Raw genomic sequence first — 19,490 nt, 5'->3', positions numbered from 1 at the left:
CACTAACCGTCCCCAAACTCTCTCCATTGCAGGTCAACCCCTAAGCTCGATGCACCCTGGTGCTCGCCGGCCTGGGCTGCACGGTAGCGCCGTGTCGGACCTCAGCAACGATTCTAGTCCCGCGCACGGCTATCCCGACTTCCCGCCCAGTCCCGACTCGTGGCTCGGTGACTGTCCGCCCCATCCGCAAACACAGCTTCCAGCGGCCGGTGGTGCGCCCAACGGTACACCCGGCCCAAATGGGCCCCTTCAATCGCAGCAGGTAGCACCACCGCCGCCACTGCTTGGGCAGCAGCAGCCGGCACCGAATGGCACGTCCGCCCTGACGCACTACTGATGCAGGCGCAAGGGAGTACCGGCACGGTGTTACACCCAGCTGCGCACTAGTTTGCACTAGCGACGGGGCAAAGAGCCCCGCGACGTTTGTTTTGTGATTCCGTTTAGAGCCGTTAGTCGAAATGTGCCATAGATTTGCGCGAACCATTGTTTCGCGGTTATGTGTCACAACACTTTCTCTGTAAAAGCACCCACAGCCCACAAAACAATCAAACCACTATACTATAGCAGCGAGTAGATTGTCCAAGTCAGAAATCAAATGAGTGTAGAACTAGTCGTGAAGAATTCGGGAAGGGAGTGGAAGAGAGATCCAGAGCAGTAAGTAGCAGTAAGTCAAAACAAAACCCATAAATCACCCGGTGCTAGTCGTCTTGGACACCGATAGTTAGTGCATTGTAGTGCGTTCCGCGTGCAAGGCGGAGGCGTAGTGCGATAGTCCAATCCATACGTAAATGAAACCCCGATTGGTCCGGTTTGGTTTTCGGAAGCCGGAACAAAATGTGTTATGTCCACTCCACGTCCCCCTCCATCCCCACTAGTTGTTCCTTGAAGTTCCGTTTCGTTTCTGTAGCTGGTACGAAACGGCCATCTCGGCCGAGAGTCTTGTTGAAGCCAAAAACAAGAAGTTGAAACCAATCGAACGTCACTTTCGGTAAAGGTTCGACAGCAAGATCCAATGTACAGTGTGCCATCACCGTCGTGTGCAGCATTATTCGCAAGATGACCAACATTTTGTTGGAAAAATGCAAGGATAGCAGTGGTAGTAGAAGTGAGCTGATGAGTAGATAAGAACAGTGTTTCCTTCACACAGCCACACAACACAAGTCAATCAAAGGTGAAGAAAATGCAGGGAAAAACAAGGCAAATAGGAAGGACCAACTGAGTCCCGTACACCCATTAACAGTAACCTTTCGGAAACGACAACTGACGTCCTGCATATATATATATACATACTATACATATATACATACATAGCTATATACAGCTCCTACTACAGCAGCAACTACAGCTACTAAACCAATCGGAGGCTGCACGCGTGGCCCTTTGCTCGGTAATCCTAACGGAAAATGTGTACATATTTATTTAATTTATTGCTATAAACAAAACAAAAGGATCGATCGTGAACGAAAATACAGACACCGCAAACACACAGGAAGGGTTTGCGGATTGACACCGTTTCCCGTTTGCGTTTGCGCTTTGCGCGACAACCCCTGGCAGCGTCCGAAAAGAACAGCGTCCACAGCTTTACAGTTCCGTCGTAGCAACTCCCCAGTACTGTCGCATCCGGCCACCGTCCGGGTCAATCGTGTCCAGCTCCAGTGTGCTGTCTCGCTCGAGCACGTTCCCGTTCGAACCGTACCGGTCCTGCACCGTTGTCCCGTCAAACTCCAGATTGTAGGGCATGAGTCGCTGCAACGACCCGAAGTAAGCTGCGTTTGGGCCTGTATTAATAGGGCGCGGTCGGGTCGCGGGTGTACTATACTGAATCGGTTTAAAGTAGCTTTGGGACGAGGCCGGATGGAAGGAACGGGTCGAGCCGAATTGCTTCGACAGAAACGGTGTCGCACGGGCCGTTGTCATCATCGTGCCACTGTACCCGCTGGCCAGCGAAGAGTTAAGTCCACTGTCACTCTCCAGCTGTGCGAGCTGCGGGGAGCTTGTCGAGAGGTTTTTTAGCTGCAGCTTGGTAAGATTGCTCGCACCGGACGATCCAGAAGAACCGGAAGAGTTCGTGCCCGATTCGGAGGTTCCATTTGTCGCCGTCACACCCGTCCGTTTGCCAACAAACCCGCGGGAGATGGTGTTAAGCTCCTTATCGAACAGCAGCTGTGTGTTCTGCTCCAGCATGTACTCCCAGCACTTGAACTGCTCCTCCGACATGGCCGAATCGGACTCGTCCATTCCTTCCCGTTCCTTTTCCTCCTCAATCTTCGCCCTTACAGCACGTACCACCCCGCCCCGCAAGCTGCGCCGTTCGTTCGCCAAATACGTAGCAGTAGGCCGTCGACTCACCACCGACGACACATCGGACACCTTCGAGCGGGGCAGCCCATGCAGTGCGACCGTTTCACTGCCACTCGTCTGATCGCTCTGCCCGCTGGGCGACGATCGGTCGCTGCGCCCGGAAGGATGTCGCACAAACTGAACTGCGGCCGCCGAATGACAGCAACTATTATTCGTCTCGCAACAGCAGCCACACTTACAGAACCCCGATATTACACCCGTGCCACCCTGGATAAGGGTCGGCTTCTTGCGAATCGTCTGGCGCAGCTCACGCATCAGAAAGTCCACATCCGTGCCGAGATTGTTGAACCGTACGATCATCACACTTAGATTCTCCTCCGCTCCATAGCTCTGGGCAATGTCCTGAACCCGCTTCGCCGCCAGCAGTATGTTCTCCTCCTTCCTTATCTCTTCCGCCACCGTTTCCATTGTGATGACTTCCCACAGCTTCCGATTGCCCAGCACCAGATACTCGTCCGCATCGGTCAGCACAACCTCCTGCACCTCCGGATCGGGTACCGTCACCGGGAAGTTTGCACTCAGTCCCAGCTTCCGTGCCGGACTGCCCTTGTTCAGCAGCACACAGCGGTTGTGCTTGATCAGGACGGCCGAGCTTTCTCCCACGGTTGCGACACGCAGGATAAACTTACGTCCACTTGCTACCGTTTGCGGCAGGTAGCTCATCGCTTCTGTGGGCAACCGGCTGCGGGCAATGTGACAGAGTGTTACGTTTACGGCTTCCTGTTGTCCGCGCTGCTTCAGTTCGCGATGGGCGGAGAGCAGTGTGTACTTCATGTAATCGTTTGCCGTTTCCTTTACCGTGCGCTCTTCGAGCAGGATCTTGGGGATCGCCTTTACCAGCAGGTTCGGCACACCATTGCCCGTTTCACCATCGAACAGTCCAAACAGACCTTCGGAGTTGCAAAACGCTGGCAGACGGAGTTGTGCGATACAGAGCTTCGGCAGACAGCCACTCGTTTCTGCGAAGCCAACCTTCCAGCAGGGTTCGTAATCTTCGTGCTCTTGGTAGGGTAGTGGAGCCGTTGGGAGTGATGGACGATTCTTGCCCGACACGTCCACCAGTGCCATGGGTCGTTGAGTTCGGCACGCCTGAAGCTGCTGTGCATCGACTTGCAGCTGTCTGTTGCCAGAGAGGTCCAAGAATTGGAGGTTTCTCGGCACCAGTGCCGTGATGTTTACCTTATCCAGCTGGTTGTGTGCCAGATCCAGCACGCGTAGCGTTATCGTACGCCCCAAACTCGGCACCGATTGCAGTTGGTTCGAGTGTACACGTAGTACACGCAAATTTGCCATGTTTGCCAGATTTTCCGGCAGATGGCGCAGCTTGTTGCCCGAGATCACCAGCTCCTCCAGATCACCCCAGCAACTGATGCACGTTTCGGGCATGGTGGTGAGGAGATTGTAGCCGAGATGAAGCACCCGCAGACGGGGTAAACAGATCAGCGAGTCCAGCACCCGATCGGTGAGGGCGTTGTTGGTGGCGTACAGTCGCTCCAGGCTGCAGCTCGAGCCGAAAATGATTGGCAGCGTCATCAGCTTGTTGCTGGACACGTTCAGTATAGTGAGCCGTTCGCAGGCAATGAAAAAGTTCTCCGGCAGGTCCTCAATAAGGTTGCACTGCAGGTAGAGCTTCTGAAGAGGGAGTTTGCGCTTCACCATGGGCGGGAAGCTGGTTAGCCGGTTGTACGCAAGGTGTAGTGTTTGGATGGTGGCATGCTCGTTGTTCAGCAGATGTTCCGAGATCGTGTGGATCTGGTTGTTGTTTGCGTACAGTGTCCGCAGCTGATGGCAGCCGACGAGCCAGTCGGGCAGCTCCTGCAGACTGTTGAAGCTTAGGTCCATGTGCTTCAGGTTGGTCGGAGTTGCTCGGACGGATATTTTTGTTAGATCTAAATAGGGTGAAAAAATGCCAGAACATCTTTTAGAGACATCGTCCTATAACCTGGAATATCTCAACTCATCGACTCACTGTTATTGCCCGCAATTAAGGAGTGAAGATTCCGTCCGCTTAACGTCAGCTCACGCAAACTGTTTCTGCAGCACTGGATCGTCTCCAGCTTATCCAGTGCTGAAAGATCCATCACTTCGATCAAATTTTCACTCACATCCAGCTGTGTAAGAAGCTGCAATGGACATAAAATTCAGGAACATCAGACACTACCAAAAACACATCCAAACACAACTTACTCCATAATTCCCAAGAATGATACTGCCTTTCAGTTGATTTCCACGCAGATTCACCTTCGTCAGCGGTATGTCCGTCTTCTCCTCGCTCTTCTGGGGCGCTTCCCGTTGCTGCGTTTGATGCTGTAGATGCCCATTGCGGAGTGAGTCGTTCCGTTGCTGGAATTTATAAGTAGACAGTTCACAATTTTGTACGACAAAATGTCTGGAATGAAGAAATTGAAGCGTCCGTAACGTACAAACAATGTCATCGAGCGCATATTGTTCACCATGAACGCTGGTAGCTGCTCCAGCTGGTTGTAGGCCGCATTCAAGATCCTTAAGCTCGCTAGTCCCTTCAGGCTGTCCGGTAGCTCGCGCAGCTCATTCCTTTCGATTGTGAACTCTTCCAAGCTGTGGACGAGATAAAAGCAACCAGATTAGCACTCGCTAATGTAGATCATTGTATTTCTTTGTTTTAAAATCTAAATCGTTTTGTACACGGGTCGATCAAACACGCAAGATCTTTCTATCGATCCAAAGCACCTAAAAAAGTAAGGATAGTCACCACAGTCACCACACAAAAACGTTTCGTTCGCGGTTCGCTGCACTTTGTCGTTATGTAAATGAGATAAGTAGCCATCAAGTGCACCAAAGCAAACGGTCATCACATTTCATGCCTCACTTACGATCAACCTTTTTCCCGTCCAGCTCTCGCTGTATGGATGGATTTCACTTTCATTTCCATCGTTTGGCGCTTTTGCCAACTTTGCCATGGATCAATCATTTGCGTGATCACTTAATATCGGGTCATAACGTACACATACAGCTATATGCCCATGTTTTGTGGTGCGCTCACGTAAATCATACCTCTTCCAAGTACAACGCGAAGATACGATACGATCGTCGCAACATTCTTCGCAAAAAAAAGTAAGTAGCTTCATCCCAACGTTTCACCCCGTGTTTTCACCCTGCTACACAGATCGGTTTCAATCAATGCTGATGCGCTTCCGTGACCATAAACAATAGATCTCCCGATCTCGCATGCACCCCTCAACCGAACGCCCTCCGCTTATGGCAGAAGAAAAAAGTTCTTCTTTTAGTTTAGTCAACGGTACCGTCGGGGCTCAGGGAAAATTCCAGCCGCCCTCTCTTTTCGGTGCATCGAAAGACGTAAGCTGCCGTGGACCGGCGTGCGTGGGCCATGAGTTTTCGCGTGTCAGCTTTAGAGCTTTTTTTGTGTTCGCTTATGTGATGCATTTTGTTTTACGGCGCTATTTTTTTTTTCTTTTTGTGTATATTTCAGCCGTCGTACGCGCAGCACTGGTGCTGGTATTTGGTTTTCATGAACCATTCTCCTTTCGTTCGACTGTGCGTTTCTGCGTTACTCAACACCGTGTGCGGTCGTTAATTCGTAAATCCGGAGCAGTTCGATTTGTTCGTTTAGAGCCCCAATGTGAGAGGGGTTTGTTTTTTGTTTTGTTTCGCTTAACTACCCTTAAAGTGATAGTAAATGAAGTAAGTGGACAAGCTAAAGCAGCAAGTTAATACTACGCACCCACATATGCATTTGCATTTACGTTCATTTCAGGTCAGAAGGTGTCGAAGGTACAACAAGTGGTACCAGTAAACCAAACGCTTTGAGGGTTTTGGATGCTAACCGCAAACGGAAAGAAAACAAAAGCGAACCGGAATATTCATGCGGTTCAAATAAGAAGTCACCGCAGTGTGACTAATGGATTCCGGCAACATAGTTAGGGGCGGGAGTGGGTTCGTCTTCTCCCAGGTTTGCCCTTCTTTTAATCTTGCAGCGCGATCACATGTAGTGACGCACGTTTGGATGTTCAGTTTTCTTTGTTGATGATTTTCCTGTTTTTTTTTTAATTTATCATCGTTTATAAACTCTTGGAAACATGTTCGAAAGCTACGGGATTTTTAATTTAAAAAAAACTCGTAGAGACTGACAATTTCTTGAACAAATTAGTCACAAAATTAGTATAACGAGGTCTGCTTAATCAAATGTTCACTGATTTAGCTAATTTTCTTTGCCATTTCCATATTTCCATATTTTCACATTGCGTTCCATTATCGTCACAATTTTTGTCATAACATTTCACCAAATTTCTGCCATAAACGTGTCTACTAACTGGCTTAGATGCACTACAAGCGGCACCAAACATCTCGCCTACTCTCTCGCGGAACGGAAAGTTGCAATTGGAAAGAAAGCGAAACACAACACTACGGAACGATCATTCGGGTGGGTGATCATATGCATTGATAACGCTTTTTTATGTCCACTATCAGTGCGGCCAGTTGGTCAGTTTTCCCTTTCTCATTTCAGCTTTTTTTTCACGGTATGGCCTTCATCTCCTTCATCACAGCAGCCTTATCGTTTGTAGATAGTTTTTTGTCTTTCCCTATCGTACCGTGTGGGTGTGTATGTGAATGTGGGTGACGACAAGAAACGAAAAAACCATAAAGCTCTTATACGAAAGGTGAAGATGCCACCGAAAGTCTCGTCACGGTCAACGAACGGAGCAACGGAGTCACGCACAAATCAGTGAAATGGCCGAAAGAAAATTCAATCCTAATACAAATTCAGCAATGCACAAATTAAACACAACAAAATGCACTCCTCACTCCATAATAGTAAACAGCTATCTGCACATTAGAACATGCTCTTCACACAAAATCACAAAATTAATACACCATTAATTAGCCAGTTTTCTCGAAAAAAAACAAAACCACGCGCTCCACTTGTTCCTCGCTTCGCCGAGCATTGAAATCGTTTGAACCTTCTGCGTTGCACAATTGCACTCACAAACCACATCGAAGGTCCCAAGTGTAAAGGAGTCTTACTCCGGTGGTCAATAAACCTATCAGCGTTTAAACATCTTCACGCTGCCGAACGCCCGCGCGGGATGTTTCGAAATTCACACCTCGTTTTTTCGCTTCCCTGCACATTTCACTTCACAACCCCGACAGACATCACAGCACACACAGATTGCAACACGTTTGCTGCAGCGATTGCTGCCGGACAGCATCCTTTCCAAAATGGTTGCTAGAAAACTACGGACCCATCCATAACAACCTGCAAACTGGCTTACTTTGATCACACTCACTTGCGGATGCAGCAATAGAAGCTGCTTTGAAGATGACTTTCGAGAACACTCCCTGTTTTTTTTTGCACTCTAATCCACGTTCTAGAATACAATTCTTTGTATGATTTTTTGCGCTTCACAAACAATAAAATAGCCACATTATTTCACTACCACTACAGCTTTAACAAACATCACAAAGGTGCAAAAATGCCTCCATCGTGGAGCTGGCTTCGTGTACTACTGAACACACAACACACATCGTAGCACGCGCGCTCACCATACCAAAGAAGGCACGCCACACTCACGGCTGTCTTCACGACTCACTTCACCCGGGTTTGGGGTCTGGTTCGGAAAGGAAAACGCTGCTACCATCGGCGAGGCTACTTCTTCGGACGCTTCGCGGAGTTAGTGCTGTATTGGGCTCTCTCTCTCTCTCTCTAGTTGGGTGAAACCTCCACCAGCCATGGGCTGCTTTTCAAGCTTGACCTACGAAGAGACCCGTGCCCGTTGTTGTTCAAGATGCTCCACACACGCACACATACACACACACACACACAAACAGTGGGATATGACTTTACGAAGCACTAAATAGGGAGTGTGTGTGTCTTGGCTTTTTTATAGTGACTAATTTTAAGTATCTGCATGAGTGCGCAACCACCGGAAGTCTGCCCATTCGGCACAGCCAACTCAGAACACAGAACCTTGCGAAGAAATCGATGTCACATGTCGAACGGACCAGAAAAGGTAGAAGGATTGGGGGTTATGCCTTTTTTGTTGATGCACCTACTACTTGCTGGCGTTGTTTTGACTGTGTTTGGCGTCGCTAAGAACGACGCCATCATATGTGCCACGTATAGGTCACCGCGGTAAAGCGGAGCGAGCGATTCTTCATGCAGAACTGGCGGCAGTATGCTTCGCGCATGCATGCGTAATTAATTCATTTGCGTTTCTTTCAAGCGGTGCCCGACTGTACCCTTGGAATTGACACTTGACTTAGTGCTTGGCTTTCGCTTGCTGGGATCGGAGTCAACGGAGGTAGATTTCTGGTGGTCGAGCCATCTTTTTGTCCTGCGACCCCCAACGCACAAGACACAAAACAAACGTGAAAGATGCGTATCAGGACCGAAGTAAGTGCTGCAAAGGTAGCGTTACTCTCCTTGAACCTCGTGCCCGGTGCGCCCTGTCGCTCATTAGTGTGACGATATGGAAATTCAACTCATCCGGCTGCAGATGAGAGGGTTGCCGTCTCATTATGATACATCCTAACGCAACGCGGCCCATATTTACCGGCTTGAACCATGACTGCGCCACCGTAGGCTGTGTGATGATTTTCGTACGCGCAACAGCACTTAGATCATCTTTGATTTGATAGACATTTCCGGTAAAGTAACTTTTCGGTGCACTTTGGAGCGGAAAGAAACAAAACATCAAAATGGAAGCGGCACGGGATTTAAATACTCCGTCAATGAGGTATGATGTTTGCGACACATGTTTTTGCTCTTTTGCAACAAGTACAAGTGTGAAAAGAGAACCAATTATTTTAAAAGCTGGGATGGAGTTTGGACTGTACAAACGAACAAACTGGACTGGACTTGGACTGAACAAACGAATTTTAAACAAGTGCACAAGTTAACACTAAACAATTATTAAATGTCGATGATTTATGTCATCGATGGTTACAACAAAAAACGGAGGAGACTAAGAATTTTACTCCTTTTTTTAATAAATTGAATCCTTTATGAAAAATTAATTGAATCTTCTTTAAAATGAATCATTTTGAATTCACTATATTATAATATTTGAACAAAATATTTGAAAAATCCCAACCGACCGAAGTCTTTAAAACATCGCACGACCCACAGAGCGCCTGTTTTCCCACTATGAATGCGCATCACATTGCATACCTTGCGGCGCACACACAAAACATCGCAGCACATCGAAACGATAAGTTTTGAATGGCAGTTTACGGTTGAAGCTGTTTATGTTTTTTCTCTCTTTGTTTGAAATTTCTTTTCTTTTCAATTTGTTACCAAAATACTTAACAAATTTGCACCGAGATGAAATACAATTCTAGTTTTTTTTAATGGGAAAATCATACCAAATATTGCTCGCTCCCCGGTAAAACACTCACCTCTTCAGTGCACTGATACTATCCGGCAGCTTGCGTATTTCATTCTCACTCAGATCGAGCAGCCGCAGGTTACGCAGCTGGTATAGGCTGTCTGGGAACTCTTTCAGCGCGTTGCCGTTCAAACGCAACACCTTCAGGTACGTGAACTGACCGAGCGCTCGCAGTGCAATCTCCTGCAGCTTGTTGCGCCCGGCCAGTAGCTCCTCGACGGAGGTCGGTGCCTGTAGAAACACGTCCGGGATCTGCTGGAGACCCGAGTCGTCCAGATCCAGTCGTTGGTTGGTGCTACGATCCGGTTCATCCTGTAAGATGGTGATTGTTGTATTAACACACTTGAAAGAACACTTGCGAACACAATTTGAAGTAATATATCTTTAGGTATTTATATCTTTATCACACACACTCTCTCTCTCTCGGCTCTAACACGCAATAGACTTTTCATGCACCAACTCACTTCTTCACCACCACCATCCGGGATGCGATCGAGCTTGTCAAACTCCATTTCCAACGAATCCAGCTCGATCGTTTCCATGTCGGAAAAGGTGACACGGCTCTTGTTCGACTTTAAGCTGGACGTCCCATCGCCCATCGTCTTGATAATACACTTGCTCAGCACCATAGTACTACATCAGCACTCGATCGATCACTCAACAGCACTCCTTCAAACACCTTCAAAGCAACAAAACGGCACTGTGCAACGTTTAAACGTCTTACTCTACCTAACGCCCGTTCGCAACTGGACTAGAACACCGACCTCGCTCTGTGACAAGAAAGAGTTCAGGAACGGAACGGCGTACGCCCGGGACGGGACATTGCGCTACGCTTCGCGCGCAACTGGGTGGTGCACTACAAGCGAGCACTTATGTGTACGGTACACGTGATTACATAAAATTATTTGATCTAGAGTAGTGCTTTGACTGTTTTCCTGCCTAACGATTGGTGGCTGACTGGTGGTGGAGGCGGGTTACTTCCGAGCCGGTGACTTGAAGTCTACGCGAGCGCTTCCGCGTCTTCCGTCAGTTGTATCATATCGCACGTGCCAACACAATCGAGTAAGTGTGTGGTCGCTACGGCTTTGTCATCTCCCTCGCACAGTGAGGGGGGTAATGGTTTGTTGACTTTCTTCCTTCGTTGTCTGTTTGCCAGCGGTTGGAAAAAGAGGCAAACAGCGATGGAGAAGTTAAGGAAGTAAGTTGATCGAGACAATGAAGATCACCCTTTTGCACAGTTTCTGAGCTAATTCGATGATTTAGTTAAAGATGTGGTTGGACCATAGTAAGGGTAATTTGATTACTAAATAGAATAAAGTTCAGGCCCAATTTGCTGTAAAATAAGTGAATCGTACTATGCACAATAAACCAATAACCATATCCAGGTCAGATGTGTAAGTCTACTTATAAAATTACCCAATGTAATAACGCCACAAATTTCCCAATTTCAGTGTACGCTTCTTCTCCAAATGAGCCCTCAACATGTCAACATACTCATGTGGCCATTGATGTTACCACATCGCTCACTAATTAGTGCAGCATGCATGCGCACCTTAGACGGCCACGGGTCTTTGCACAGCGGCGTCACCGAGGCCGAACCGCCCGCAAAGGACCCGCATACCCGCCATATTATTCCCAATTCCGCTCATGCCAAATCTGACTCTAGGCAACCAATTGAGTCGGAATGATGTCTTTGCACAGCTTTATTGAATGTATTAATGTTGTTCAGGCTTAAGGTTAATTTAAATTGTCGACAACACGTATTAATTGTTTGAACAAACTGCTTACGCAATGCGATGTTTCGTGGTTCGTTAACATTATTAACCACCATTAGACTGCATGTGTAAAAAATCACCATTGCAAATTTTGCGAAATCAAAACCATTGTACGACAGCGGAAAGACATCGCATCGCGTACAACAATTTCCCGATTTGTCAACCATTCCGATACCGCAAAGGCTGCCACCACGACACTCTGTGACAAGTGGATTTTTCCTAACCACGAGCACGACCACGATTGCGCAGAAGATCCTCACCAAACCAAACGCAAGCAAGCCAACTTATTGCCAAGTTATTTAATTTACAACCACCCACCACCTCCATCGGGTGTAACAGTTTCGGAACGCCGTTCGGCGTTCGGTGGACGCAACGCCGATGCCACAAAACAAACCTCTCCAAACGGACGAAGGACGGACCGTGTGCGCAGTATCATGCGCTTCACATCTTATGACACAATCAACCGCACGGCATCGGACCTCAGCAGCAAGGGAAGGACGGACCCCGGGCTGGTCGTCACGCATCGGGAGGCACCCATTTTCTTTACCTCACCGAAAAGCCGACCTGAGCGACAGGCGGGAGAGTGAAAAAGAAATGCCTAGACTTGGGTGGAGTTTAGCTCAATTTCCATTTCCGCTACGGATCGGCCTGTTAGCTTAGTTATTCCTAGGTGTATTTTTCTTTTAAATCCAGTTAGCGAAATGTGAATCCATTTGCTTGTGGTCAGTTTTTACTTTCATTGTGTCCAGGTTTGACTGGTGGAAAATTGCTCCTTCTTAATTATAAGATGAGCGCGCACGCGCACACCGGTGGACGACGATCGTCTCCAAAAGCAAGCATGAAAACTGATCACCAGCTCACGATCATCATCATTGAAGGAGAGAAGACTCACATATAAACAACAAACCAACATTAAAAAAACGCAAACGTTCCGGTTCAGGATCAACTGGAGCTTAATGGTTGAACCCCACGGGGTTCGGAGGGCTACCAAGCGTATCTAACGCTATTTCACTGCTACTGCTACGTTTTAGAGTGCCTTTTACGTTGTTCAAATCTTGGGATGTACCGGTAGTGACTCAAAGGAAGTAAAAAAAACAAGGGGCCCTTTTTCTTTGTCTGTACCTTTCCTCTTTGTATAAAAACGAAGGAAAAGAGAAAGAAAATGCACTAAAGATCAACCCTTGGTGAGCTACATGCTTAATATTCCAATTTGTGCGAAAACCGTTTGTGTTCTGGATGTGCAGTTTGTGAGGTTTCAATTAATGATTAACCGCCTAAAACGAACAACGTTAGCCTAATTTAGCTAATTAGCGCTGCATTCCAGGGGTATTGTTGTTTGGAGTTGCTTTTGTGCAAATAGTAATAAAATATGCAGATGAGGCTAAAGGAATAAGTTGTGAAAAATCGGATTAATACTTTGATTTGAACCACTGTATAATGATCAACGATCATAATAACAACTTGTTGGGGTTCAAACAATATTGAAAACATGATCATAAAGCGATCAGACATACCTACGAACATGTAAACCTATGTTTGATCATTCTTACATCGACTATTATCATTCCCCAGACATTTCCAATTCTTCATTTCTTTGAAGAAAACATCATAAAAAAGACCTCTTTTGCCGCTTGCTTACCCAAAGAAGTCTGGCCTGATCTGCAATAGAATGCAAACCAATTTTCGTATAGTTTTTGTTTTTGCAATCCATTTAGCAATCCATGCTTTACTCAATGGCAAAAGTAATCGCAAACCTGTGCCATGGTTAAACGAAGCTTCTGCGATGCATTCGACCGAAGGAGAGAGAGAAATCGCTTCGTAAAACACACGAAACCCGTTCCCTTCGCTCCTTTCCCCATGAGGCGTTCTTGGGCGAAGCAAAACATTGGTTGCGCCGTGTATTTATAATGTTTCCACAAGCCAAGAACGCCAACCGGAAAACCATCGATCCGAAACGCACGGAATGGTACGACCTTCCCATTCTCGCCCGCACTTGACTTGCAGCACCAACTGGCAAGCGTTCGTTTGTTTGTGCGGCGCATTGAGAGCTGAATGGAGCCAGAAAGAAAGCACTCGGCCAGAATTCCAACACACCAAGAGGCCCCTTGTGAAGATGTGGAGTGTGTGTGAGCCCTCGAGCCGGGAACTTACCACCGTCAACCAGACGCTCCACTGGTCACGCTCCCAAGACTCGCGGAAGCCGAGGAACACTACGGCGTCACGATCGGCCGACGCCAGACTAGATCCGCCCGTCATCGTCGATCCGGGATACACACCGACTGTACCGGAACAATCGATAAATTCAACGCTCGCAATCGACGACTCCCGATCCAGACTGTCCCGTGCACTGGACGTACTGCCACACTTCGGTACGATCTTGATTACGAGCCGATTGTCACAGGGCGCATGCTCGAATACGTTCGCCCCAGCCAGTTCGTACACTTCCGGTGGGAAGGCGGCACTACCTGTAGAAATCAATGTTTAATGTCATCTAACTTATAAGAAAAAGGCCTATCTAGTGCCACTCACCAGCATACAGGATCAGTTTGCTACCAACGATCGCCAGATGACGGCGACGCCACTGGGGAAACATTAAACCTTTCAGTACCTCAACTGAGCCGGAACGCAGCACACCCTTGCACATCGGTATCTCGGCCGGGCCGATATGGAACCGGATCAGGTACTTTAGCTCCGGATCGATACCGAGCCGGGCCCGGCGCGATTCGTCGAAGTACCCGAGCGACTTCAAGAATTCCTCCTGCACCAGCAGTGGATACTCGTTTTCCTCCAACCGTCGCGTACGTCCGCCACCGATCTGGACCTGTGGAGAAAGAAAGTGTAAACGCACGTCACAAGGATGGAGAAGATTATGCGGCACGGTGCGCCGCCAGTTTGTAGTCGTGTGTGGAGAAAGGGCACGAGATTGACAGCGGATGCAATGGGCGCGATGCGTTAGATGGTGCAGCGCAGGAGGAAATAGATGGCATAAAAACAAGAGCGTTAGTTTCACTTTTCTCTTCTCTTCTTTTGGCTCAACAACCGATGCCGGTCAAGGCCTGCCAACCCACTTGTGGGGTTGGCTTTCAGTGACTTATTGATTTCCCCCCATAGCAGGATAGTCAGTCCTACGTATGGCGGCACGGTCTATTTGGGGCTTGAACCCATGACGGGCATGTTGTTAAGTCGTACGAGTTGACGACTGTACCATGAGACCGGCAGTTTCACTTTTACTTTGTGCAAAAACAAGCGTCAGTCATGGGTGAGCTTTAACTTCGTTAGCGAAGTACGGATGGGTTCCTCGCTGTTCAATCACACCCAGTAGATCGTTGTCTGGATGGTATTGTACTGTCAAACGATTGCACATGGTTAGCAATTTTGAAGCTCTCCGTATCGTTCATTTCAATCGCTTGCAAACAGGTGTTACAGCTTTTACTTCCTTCCAGATATGCTCTAATATCGTCTGTTCGCCACGTTTAACCGCATCGCTTGCATAACCCCACTCGAAAAACCATCATTTAATTAATTGAAGGAACGTTTCATAACCGGACTCGCATTCGCTTTTCGCAAATCATCATGTTTGCACCACCAAAATACCGTCAAATTGCGATTGAAGTTCCTACGCGGAGTACTAAACGATCAATCTTGCTTAATTATACAACTTTACCTTGGTGCTTCACTATAATTAGCTGCCCAACTTAACGACTTCTAGCAAGATTTGTCCCAGACATTCAGTCCCCCTGCCATAATGCCGGATGTCTTCACTTTGCACCGTGGTTCCCACGATACCATCGTGTACTTCTGACAGATGATCATGACGATGATCATGGCCTCGCGATAAGTTCTAAATCACACGTTAGCGACACGCTTGTCAGTCTAGTAGTAGGTGCATTAAGTAACTTTGGAGGACACTGTTTTTGTCTGGAGTGAACGAAGATGACATCTTGTTTAGATCAGTTGTCCTGATCAGCTTTTTTGTATTGGAGCTCATTTGCTATTCGATTTGACATGAAATCCCAACCACCAATTAGCTAACAAACCAGTCCAGACGGAACGATTCCGTACCACCTGTTCCCGTATCTGCTGCATTCCGCGACGGTCACTCCACTTTCTCTCTCCCGCACACGAGACAACAACTACTTACCCACAGTGTGTAGTCCCCCGGCAGGTTCATATCTTTCACCACGTCCAGTGTCGTGGCGGTCGTGACGACGTGTATCATCCGGCTGCGATCCTCCGCACTGATTTCGCTCCGATCCGGTCCACAGTACACGCGCAACCAGCCGCTCGTATTCCACAGCAGCGACATCTTCGACAGCATCAGATTGACCGGTTTACCGATAATCACACCCGCCGACGATGACCCGGAACAGGACCCTTCAACCCGCTCACTCACCGTACGCACCCCACCCGGTTCGGTAAATCGGTACGCACTTTTCCCACCCTCACCATCGCCGGTAGCATCGGGCCACTTGGAACTCGGCACATCGCTCTCACCACCATACTCTAGCACCTTTTGCACACGATTATTGTTACCATCACTTTGGGCCGGTTGGAAGGATTCGTAGTTGATGTCGGCACTGATTACGGACAGCTTGCCAACGCTGGGGAACTTTGACACTGAACCGCGCGGTGTGCGTGGTTTGTAGGTGCGTAGTATTGTACCCATCCCCTGACCCGCACCGTTTGCTAATCCCCCCAGAGGGGTACTCGTACTGACCACCATTCTTGCTGGAGTTAGAACCTTTCCTCTCCACACTAGAACACTTCGTAACTTAATATAGAAAGCGGAACATCACATCAGTAGGCGTTGGGAGTTTGGAGTTGCATCATCCACTGCATGTGACACTTTTTGTTCTCCCGGACAACGATCCAAGCACGCCACAACAAATCACCCAAGCACTGGTCACTCACAATTAAAAAAGGGGTTTTGGTACAAAAAAAAGACACACTCACGCGTGGAAAATGCTCAACACAACAAAAACTGAGTCCGAACCGAACGCTCGGACCAACGGACGACGAATGGAGCCACCCCGGTGACTTGGATGGAACCTCAGCCACAACAGAAAATCGCCCCCAAAACAGAGAGAAAGAGAGAGAGGGAGAGAGGCAGAGAGTAGTACCTCGTGGTATTTCCACCACCAGTAGCGCCACCTGTGCGCCTTCCTTTCGCATGAAAAACACCCCGCGCGCAAAGTGAATATAGGTGTTTGGTTGAGCGTGGATAAAACATGGCGAGAGGCGAGAGGGGACAAATAAAGTGATAAGTAAGAAAGGGAGAGAACCACGCGTGAAGCATAAATTCAAGCAACACAACACAGCAACAACAAAAAAACACCCCTAACGCTCCGACACGCTTCACCTGCGCAGCACCGGACCTTTCGGACCTGCGTCCGCGCGAAGGGGTTGCGTGCGATGACTACGTGCGATGGTACTAGTGTCCAGGGTACGGTCCAGGGTGGTTCTGTCGCTGGGAAGCTTTAAAACAACGGACGAAGGGGATGAGAGGCCCATAGGGTGGTGAATCAAATGAGATAGCAGCGCGTGGTAATAAAACGCTCTCCCAGAGTAGTTAGCGCGCAGCATAAGCGCGCGGCATATAAAGTGATGCGTCAACCGGTGTTGGGAGGGTTGACGATGGCGGTGCCGAGGGTCAACACGCGGGAAAGCGTCCGGCAAGGGCACTACTGTGCTGGCGGTTCGACCTGGGGTTCGAGGTAACATTCTTCCCAAAAAGGGGGCCGCAAAACAAAACCGCAACAAAAACACAAACCGCGGGAGGAAATTTTGTGCCAAAAACCGCAACACACACAGAGGAGGAAGAGGAAATGGTGGTTTAAACACGCTGCAAGTTGGGACTGTTAAAGAGCTGTTGAATGTTCTGCCCGGGTGGGTCAGGGTTCGTTCTTCTTCTGCATTGCTGTACTGGTAGCAGGTGGGTTAAGAAGTTAAACTGTTGTGTCTGTTCTAGAACAAGTGAACTTTTAACATGCATCATCACTTGTTTTGGTGGTGATTTTGGTTAGCTTTCTGAATTACTAGAACACGGCCATCTCGTTTGAATTATTGCCATCATCATCATTCTATTTAGTTGTAGATTAAATACATGGATTTGATAATTACACAAAAAATTAAATATAAATTACTAATTAGATTGAAAAGCTCAACCAAAATTAAGCAAAATTATGCGATGCAAATCTTGTTTTTGTTATATTTTTTTTTAATGAACTGTTACACTTTAACTAGGCCATACGGGCCGTTGAAGATTAAAATTAATAATAATAATAATAATAATAATAAAGAATAACGCACTTATTTAGCAAGAATCATAATTCGAAGAGCAACTTCGACTATAAAACATTCCTCATGGACAATTATTCGCCCAGCATTGTAAATGCTGCACTAGGAAATTCCAATTGCTGAGAATGAACAAGAACAACTGCACACGGAACGATCAATTTACGAATGCTTCATTCAACGCCTGTTTGTTTTTTTTTTCATACCAAACTCCATCCAGCCCGGTCAATATACTGTTTTGAATAACATATGTAAATTGAAAATGCCTTTTCAAACGTTTTCTTTCTTTCAATTTCACCCCCTCTCCCGAGTGCGCTAAACGTGACAAGAATTGAGCAATTGATTGACAAGTTAGATCCATTCACAAGTTCATCTTCGCCAGTCGGGTTCGGTTCTTCTTCTCCAAAGACCCCTACACACACACAAACGTACATAAACTATCTTTACGAGGCTTTCCTATCATTCGCAAAGTGTTTTTAGTGCTTTGGAAATGGGCACAAACATTGACAAACTTAACAAGCTATAAAGCAAAAAAACACATACAAACACGCAGAAAGAGAAGATAAAACTCCTTTCCGAAACTTCACTAACGACCTCGGGCCTTTCCCAAGCGCTCCAACTGATCGCCACCTGCTGGCCGACTGCTTCACTTTGCATGAAGCACCCGCCAGCCCAGCGCGCGTAATGAATTCTGATTATGTTTTGTGCGTTCTTAAATTACTCGCCTACTTCGTGCGTAAGAATGGTGAGAAAACCACGATCTTGTCTCGGTTCCTCATCCCGCTGTCCTGCCTCGCTTCCCATCTCTGTGTTTTGCATGAGCGATTTTCGTCGACCCCCGGTCGTCCCTCCGTCCCCGGTTTACTATCGGTAGGCTGATAGCTTTTCCTGCAGCGTGCCGGTAACAAAGAGGTCATCCCTTGCCTTACAATTCGTGAACTTCACTACACCGGGGGAAAAATGACACACTGGATCGGTGCGCGAAAGTGCATCGGAATGGGTAGGGAGAAGGGAGTTCCATGCGGTTGTCCCCCTTTTGCCACCCTGTCGTGACCATGGAAGCGAAACACAATACAAGGTCAGTGTACGATAGAAGCCATCCGTCAGCGCGGGTCATAAATTGAGGGCTACGTTTCTTGCCACGGTGAAGTTAGTAGTGGACAGTAGCACCGAAAGGGAGTGTATCGTTGGCAGGAGTAGAAAAGATACTGCAAATTCTTTTGCCAAATGCAAAATAAATAAAAATAGTAAAAATATATAAAATATTGAATAACCCTTTATATAACATTTTTCCGCATTAAGATCAAGCAAAAAGTGTTGATTTGTGTATTCAATTCAAGCTACTCACCGTCACACTGCTAGGGGGATAGGACGGCAACATAAGGTCAATAGTTTTCGCTGAGTAGCGTCATCGCTGATGGTCTCCTTTTTGCCCCCATCACGTCTAACAGCAGCATCAACACCATGGCAACCATGCTAATAGTGCCGCCTACTACCGTACGACAGCTCCATCACAGCACATAAACAGCATAACAACACCGGCCCCATTTGTTGTGATTCATGCCTACACATACACCACCCTCGGGGGAGGGGAGAGGCTGGGGAACCCGTCCATCACAGCATGTGCTTCGTCACCGGAAGCTGACCCGTCGTGACGCTTTCAGACCACTCACCT

General features: G+C 47.7%; 2 protein-coding genes across 9 annotated transcripts in view; one reads left to right on the top strand and one right to left on the bottom strand.

Annotated features, from left to right (window-relative positions):
• LOC121596111 (LIM/homeobox protein Lhx3) overlaps nt 1–1,481 on the top strand; it is a 42,773-nt gene extending 41,292 nt beyond the window's left edge. For 5 of the 7 annotated variants that reach the window (XM_041920757.1, XM_041920758.1, XM_041920756.1 and 2 more), the window contains one exon: nt 33–1,479. In XM_041920757.1, the coding sequence (XP_041776691.1) occupies nt 33–337 (305 nt within the window). In that variant the 3' untranslated portion in view covers nt 338–1,479. Of the gene's footprint in view, nt 1–32 lie in introns of all 7 variants that reach the window. The other 2 variants (XM_041920761.1, XM_041920760.1) reach the window with 2 other exon arrangements.
• LOC121596110 (protein phosphatase PHLPP-like protein) lies at nt 1,402–18,445 on the bottom strand. Of its 2 annotated transcripts, XM_041920755.1 has the most exons (9): nt 18,359–18,445; nt 15,663–16,420; nt 14,051–14,342; nt 13,673–13,986; nt 9,757–10,058; nt 4,785–4,938; nt 4,549–4,704; nt 4,331–4,484; nt 1,402–4,250 (listed from the first exon to the last, which is right to left on the bottom strand). In XM_041920755.1, the coding sequence occupies exons 2-9, from the start codon at nt 16,242–16,244 to the stop codon at nt 1,582–1,584; spliced, it is 4,623 nt and encodes a 1,540-aa protein (XP_041776689.1). In that variant the 5' UTR covers nt 16,245–16,420; nt 18,359–18,445; the 3' UTR covers nt 1,402–1,581. The 2 variants fall into 2 exon arrangements, with proteins under 2 accessions (XP_041776689.1, XP_041776688.1); XM_041920754.1 differs by lacking the exon at nt 18,359–18,445 and having other exon boundaries at nt 15,663–16,563.
• Nucleotides 18,446–19,490: the final 1,045 nt, after the last annotated feature.

Source organism: Anopheles merus, chromosome 3R, assembly GCF_017562075.2.
Source record: "Anopheles merus strain MAF chromosome 3R, AmerM5.1, whole genome shotgun sequence".
In the NCBI taxonomy this organism is placed as follows: Eukaryota; Metazoa; Arthropoda; class Insecta; order Diptera; family Culicidae; genus Anopheles; species Anopheles merus.
The sequence above is the reverse complement of the archived record's forward strand: the minus strand, read 5'-3'. Positions and strand labels throughout refer to the sequence as shown.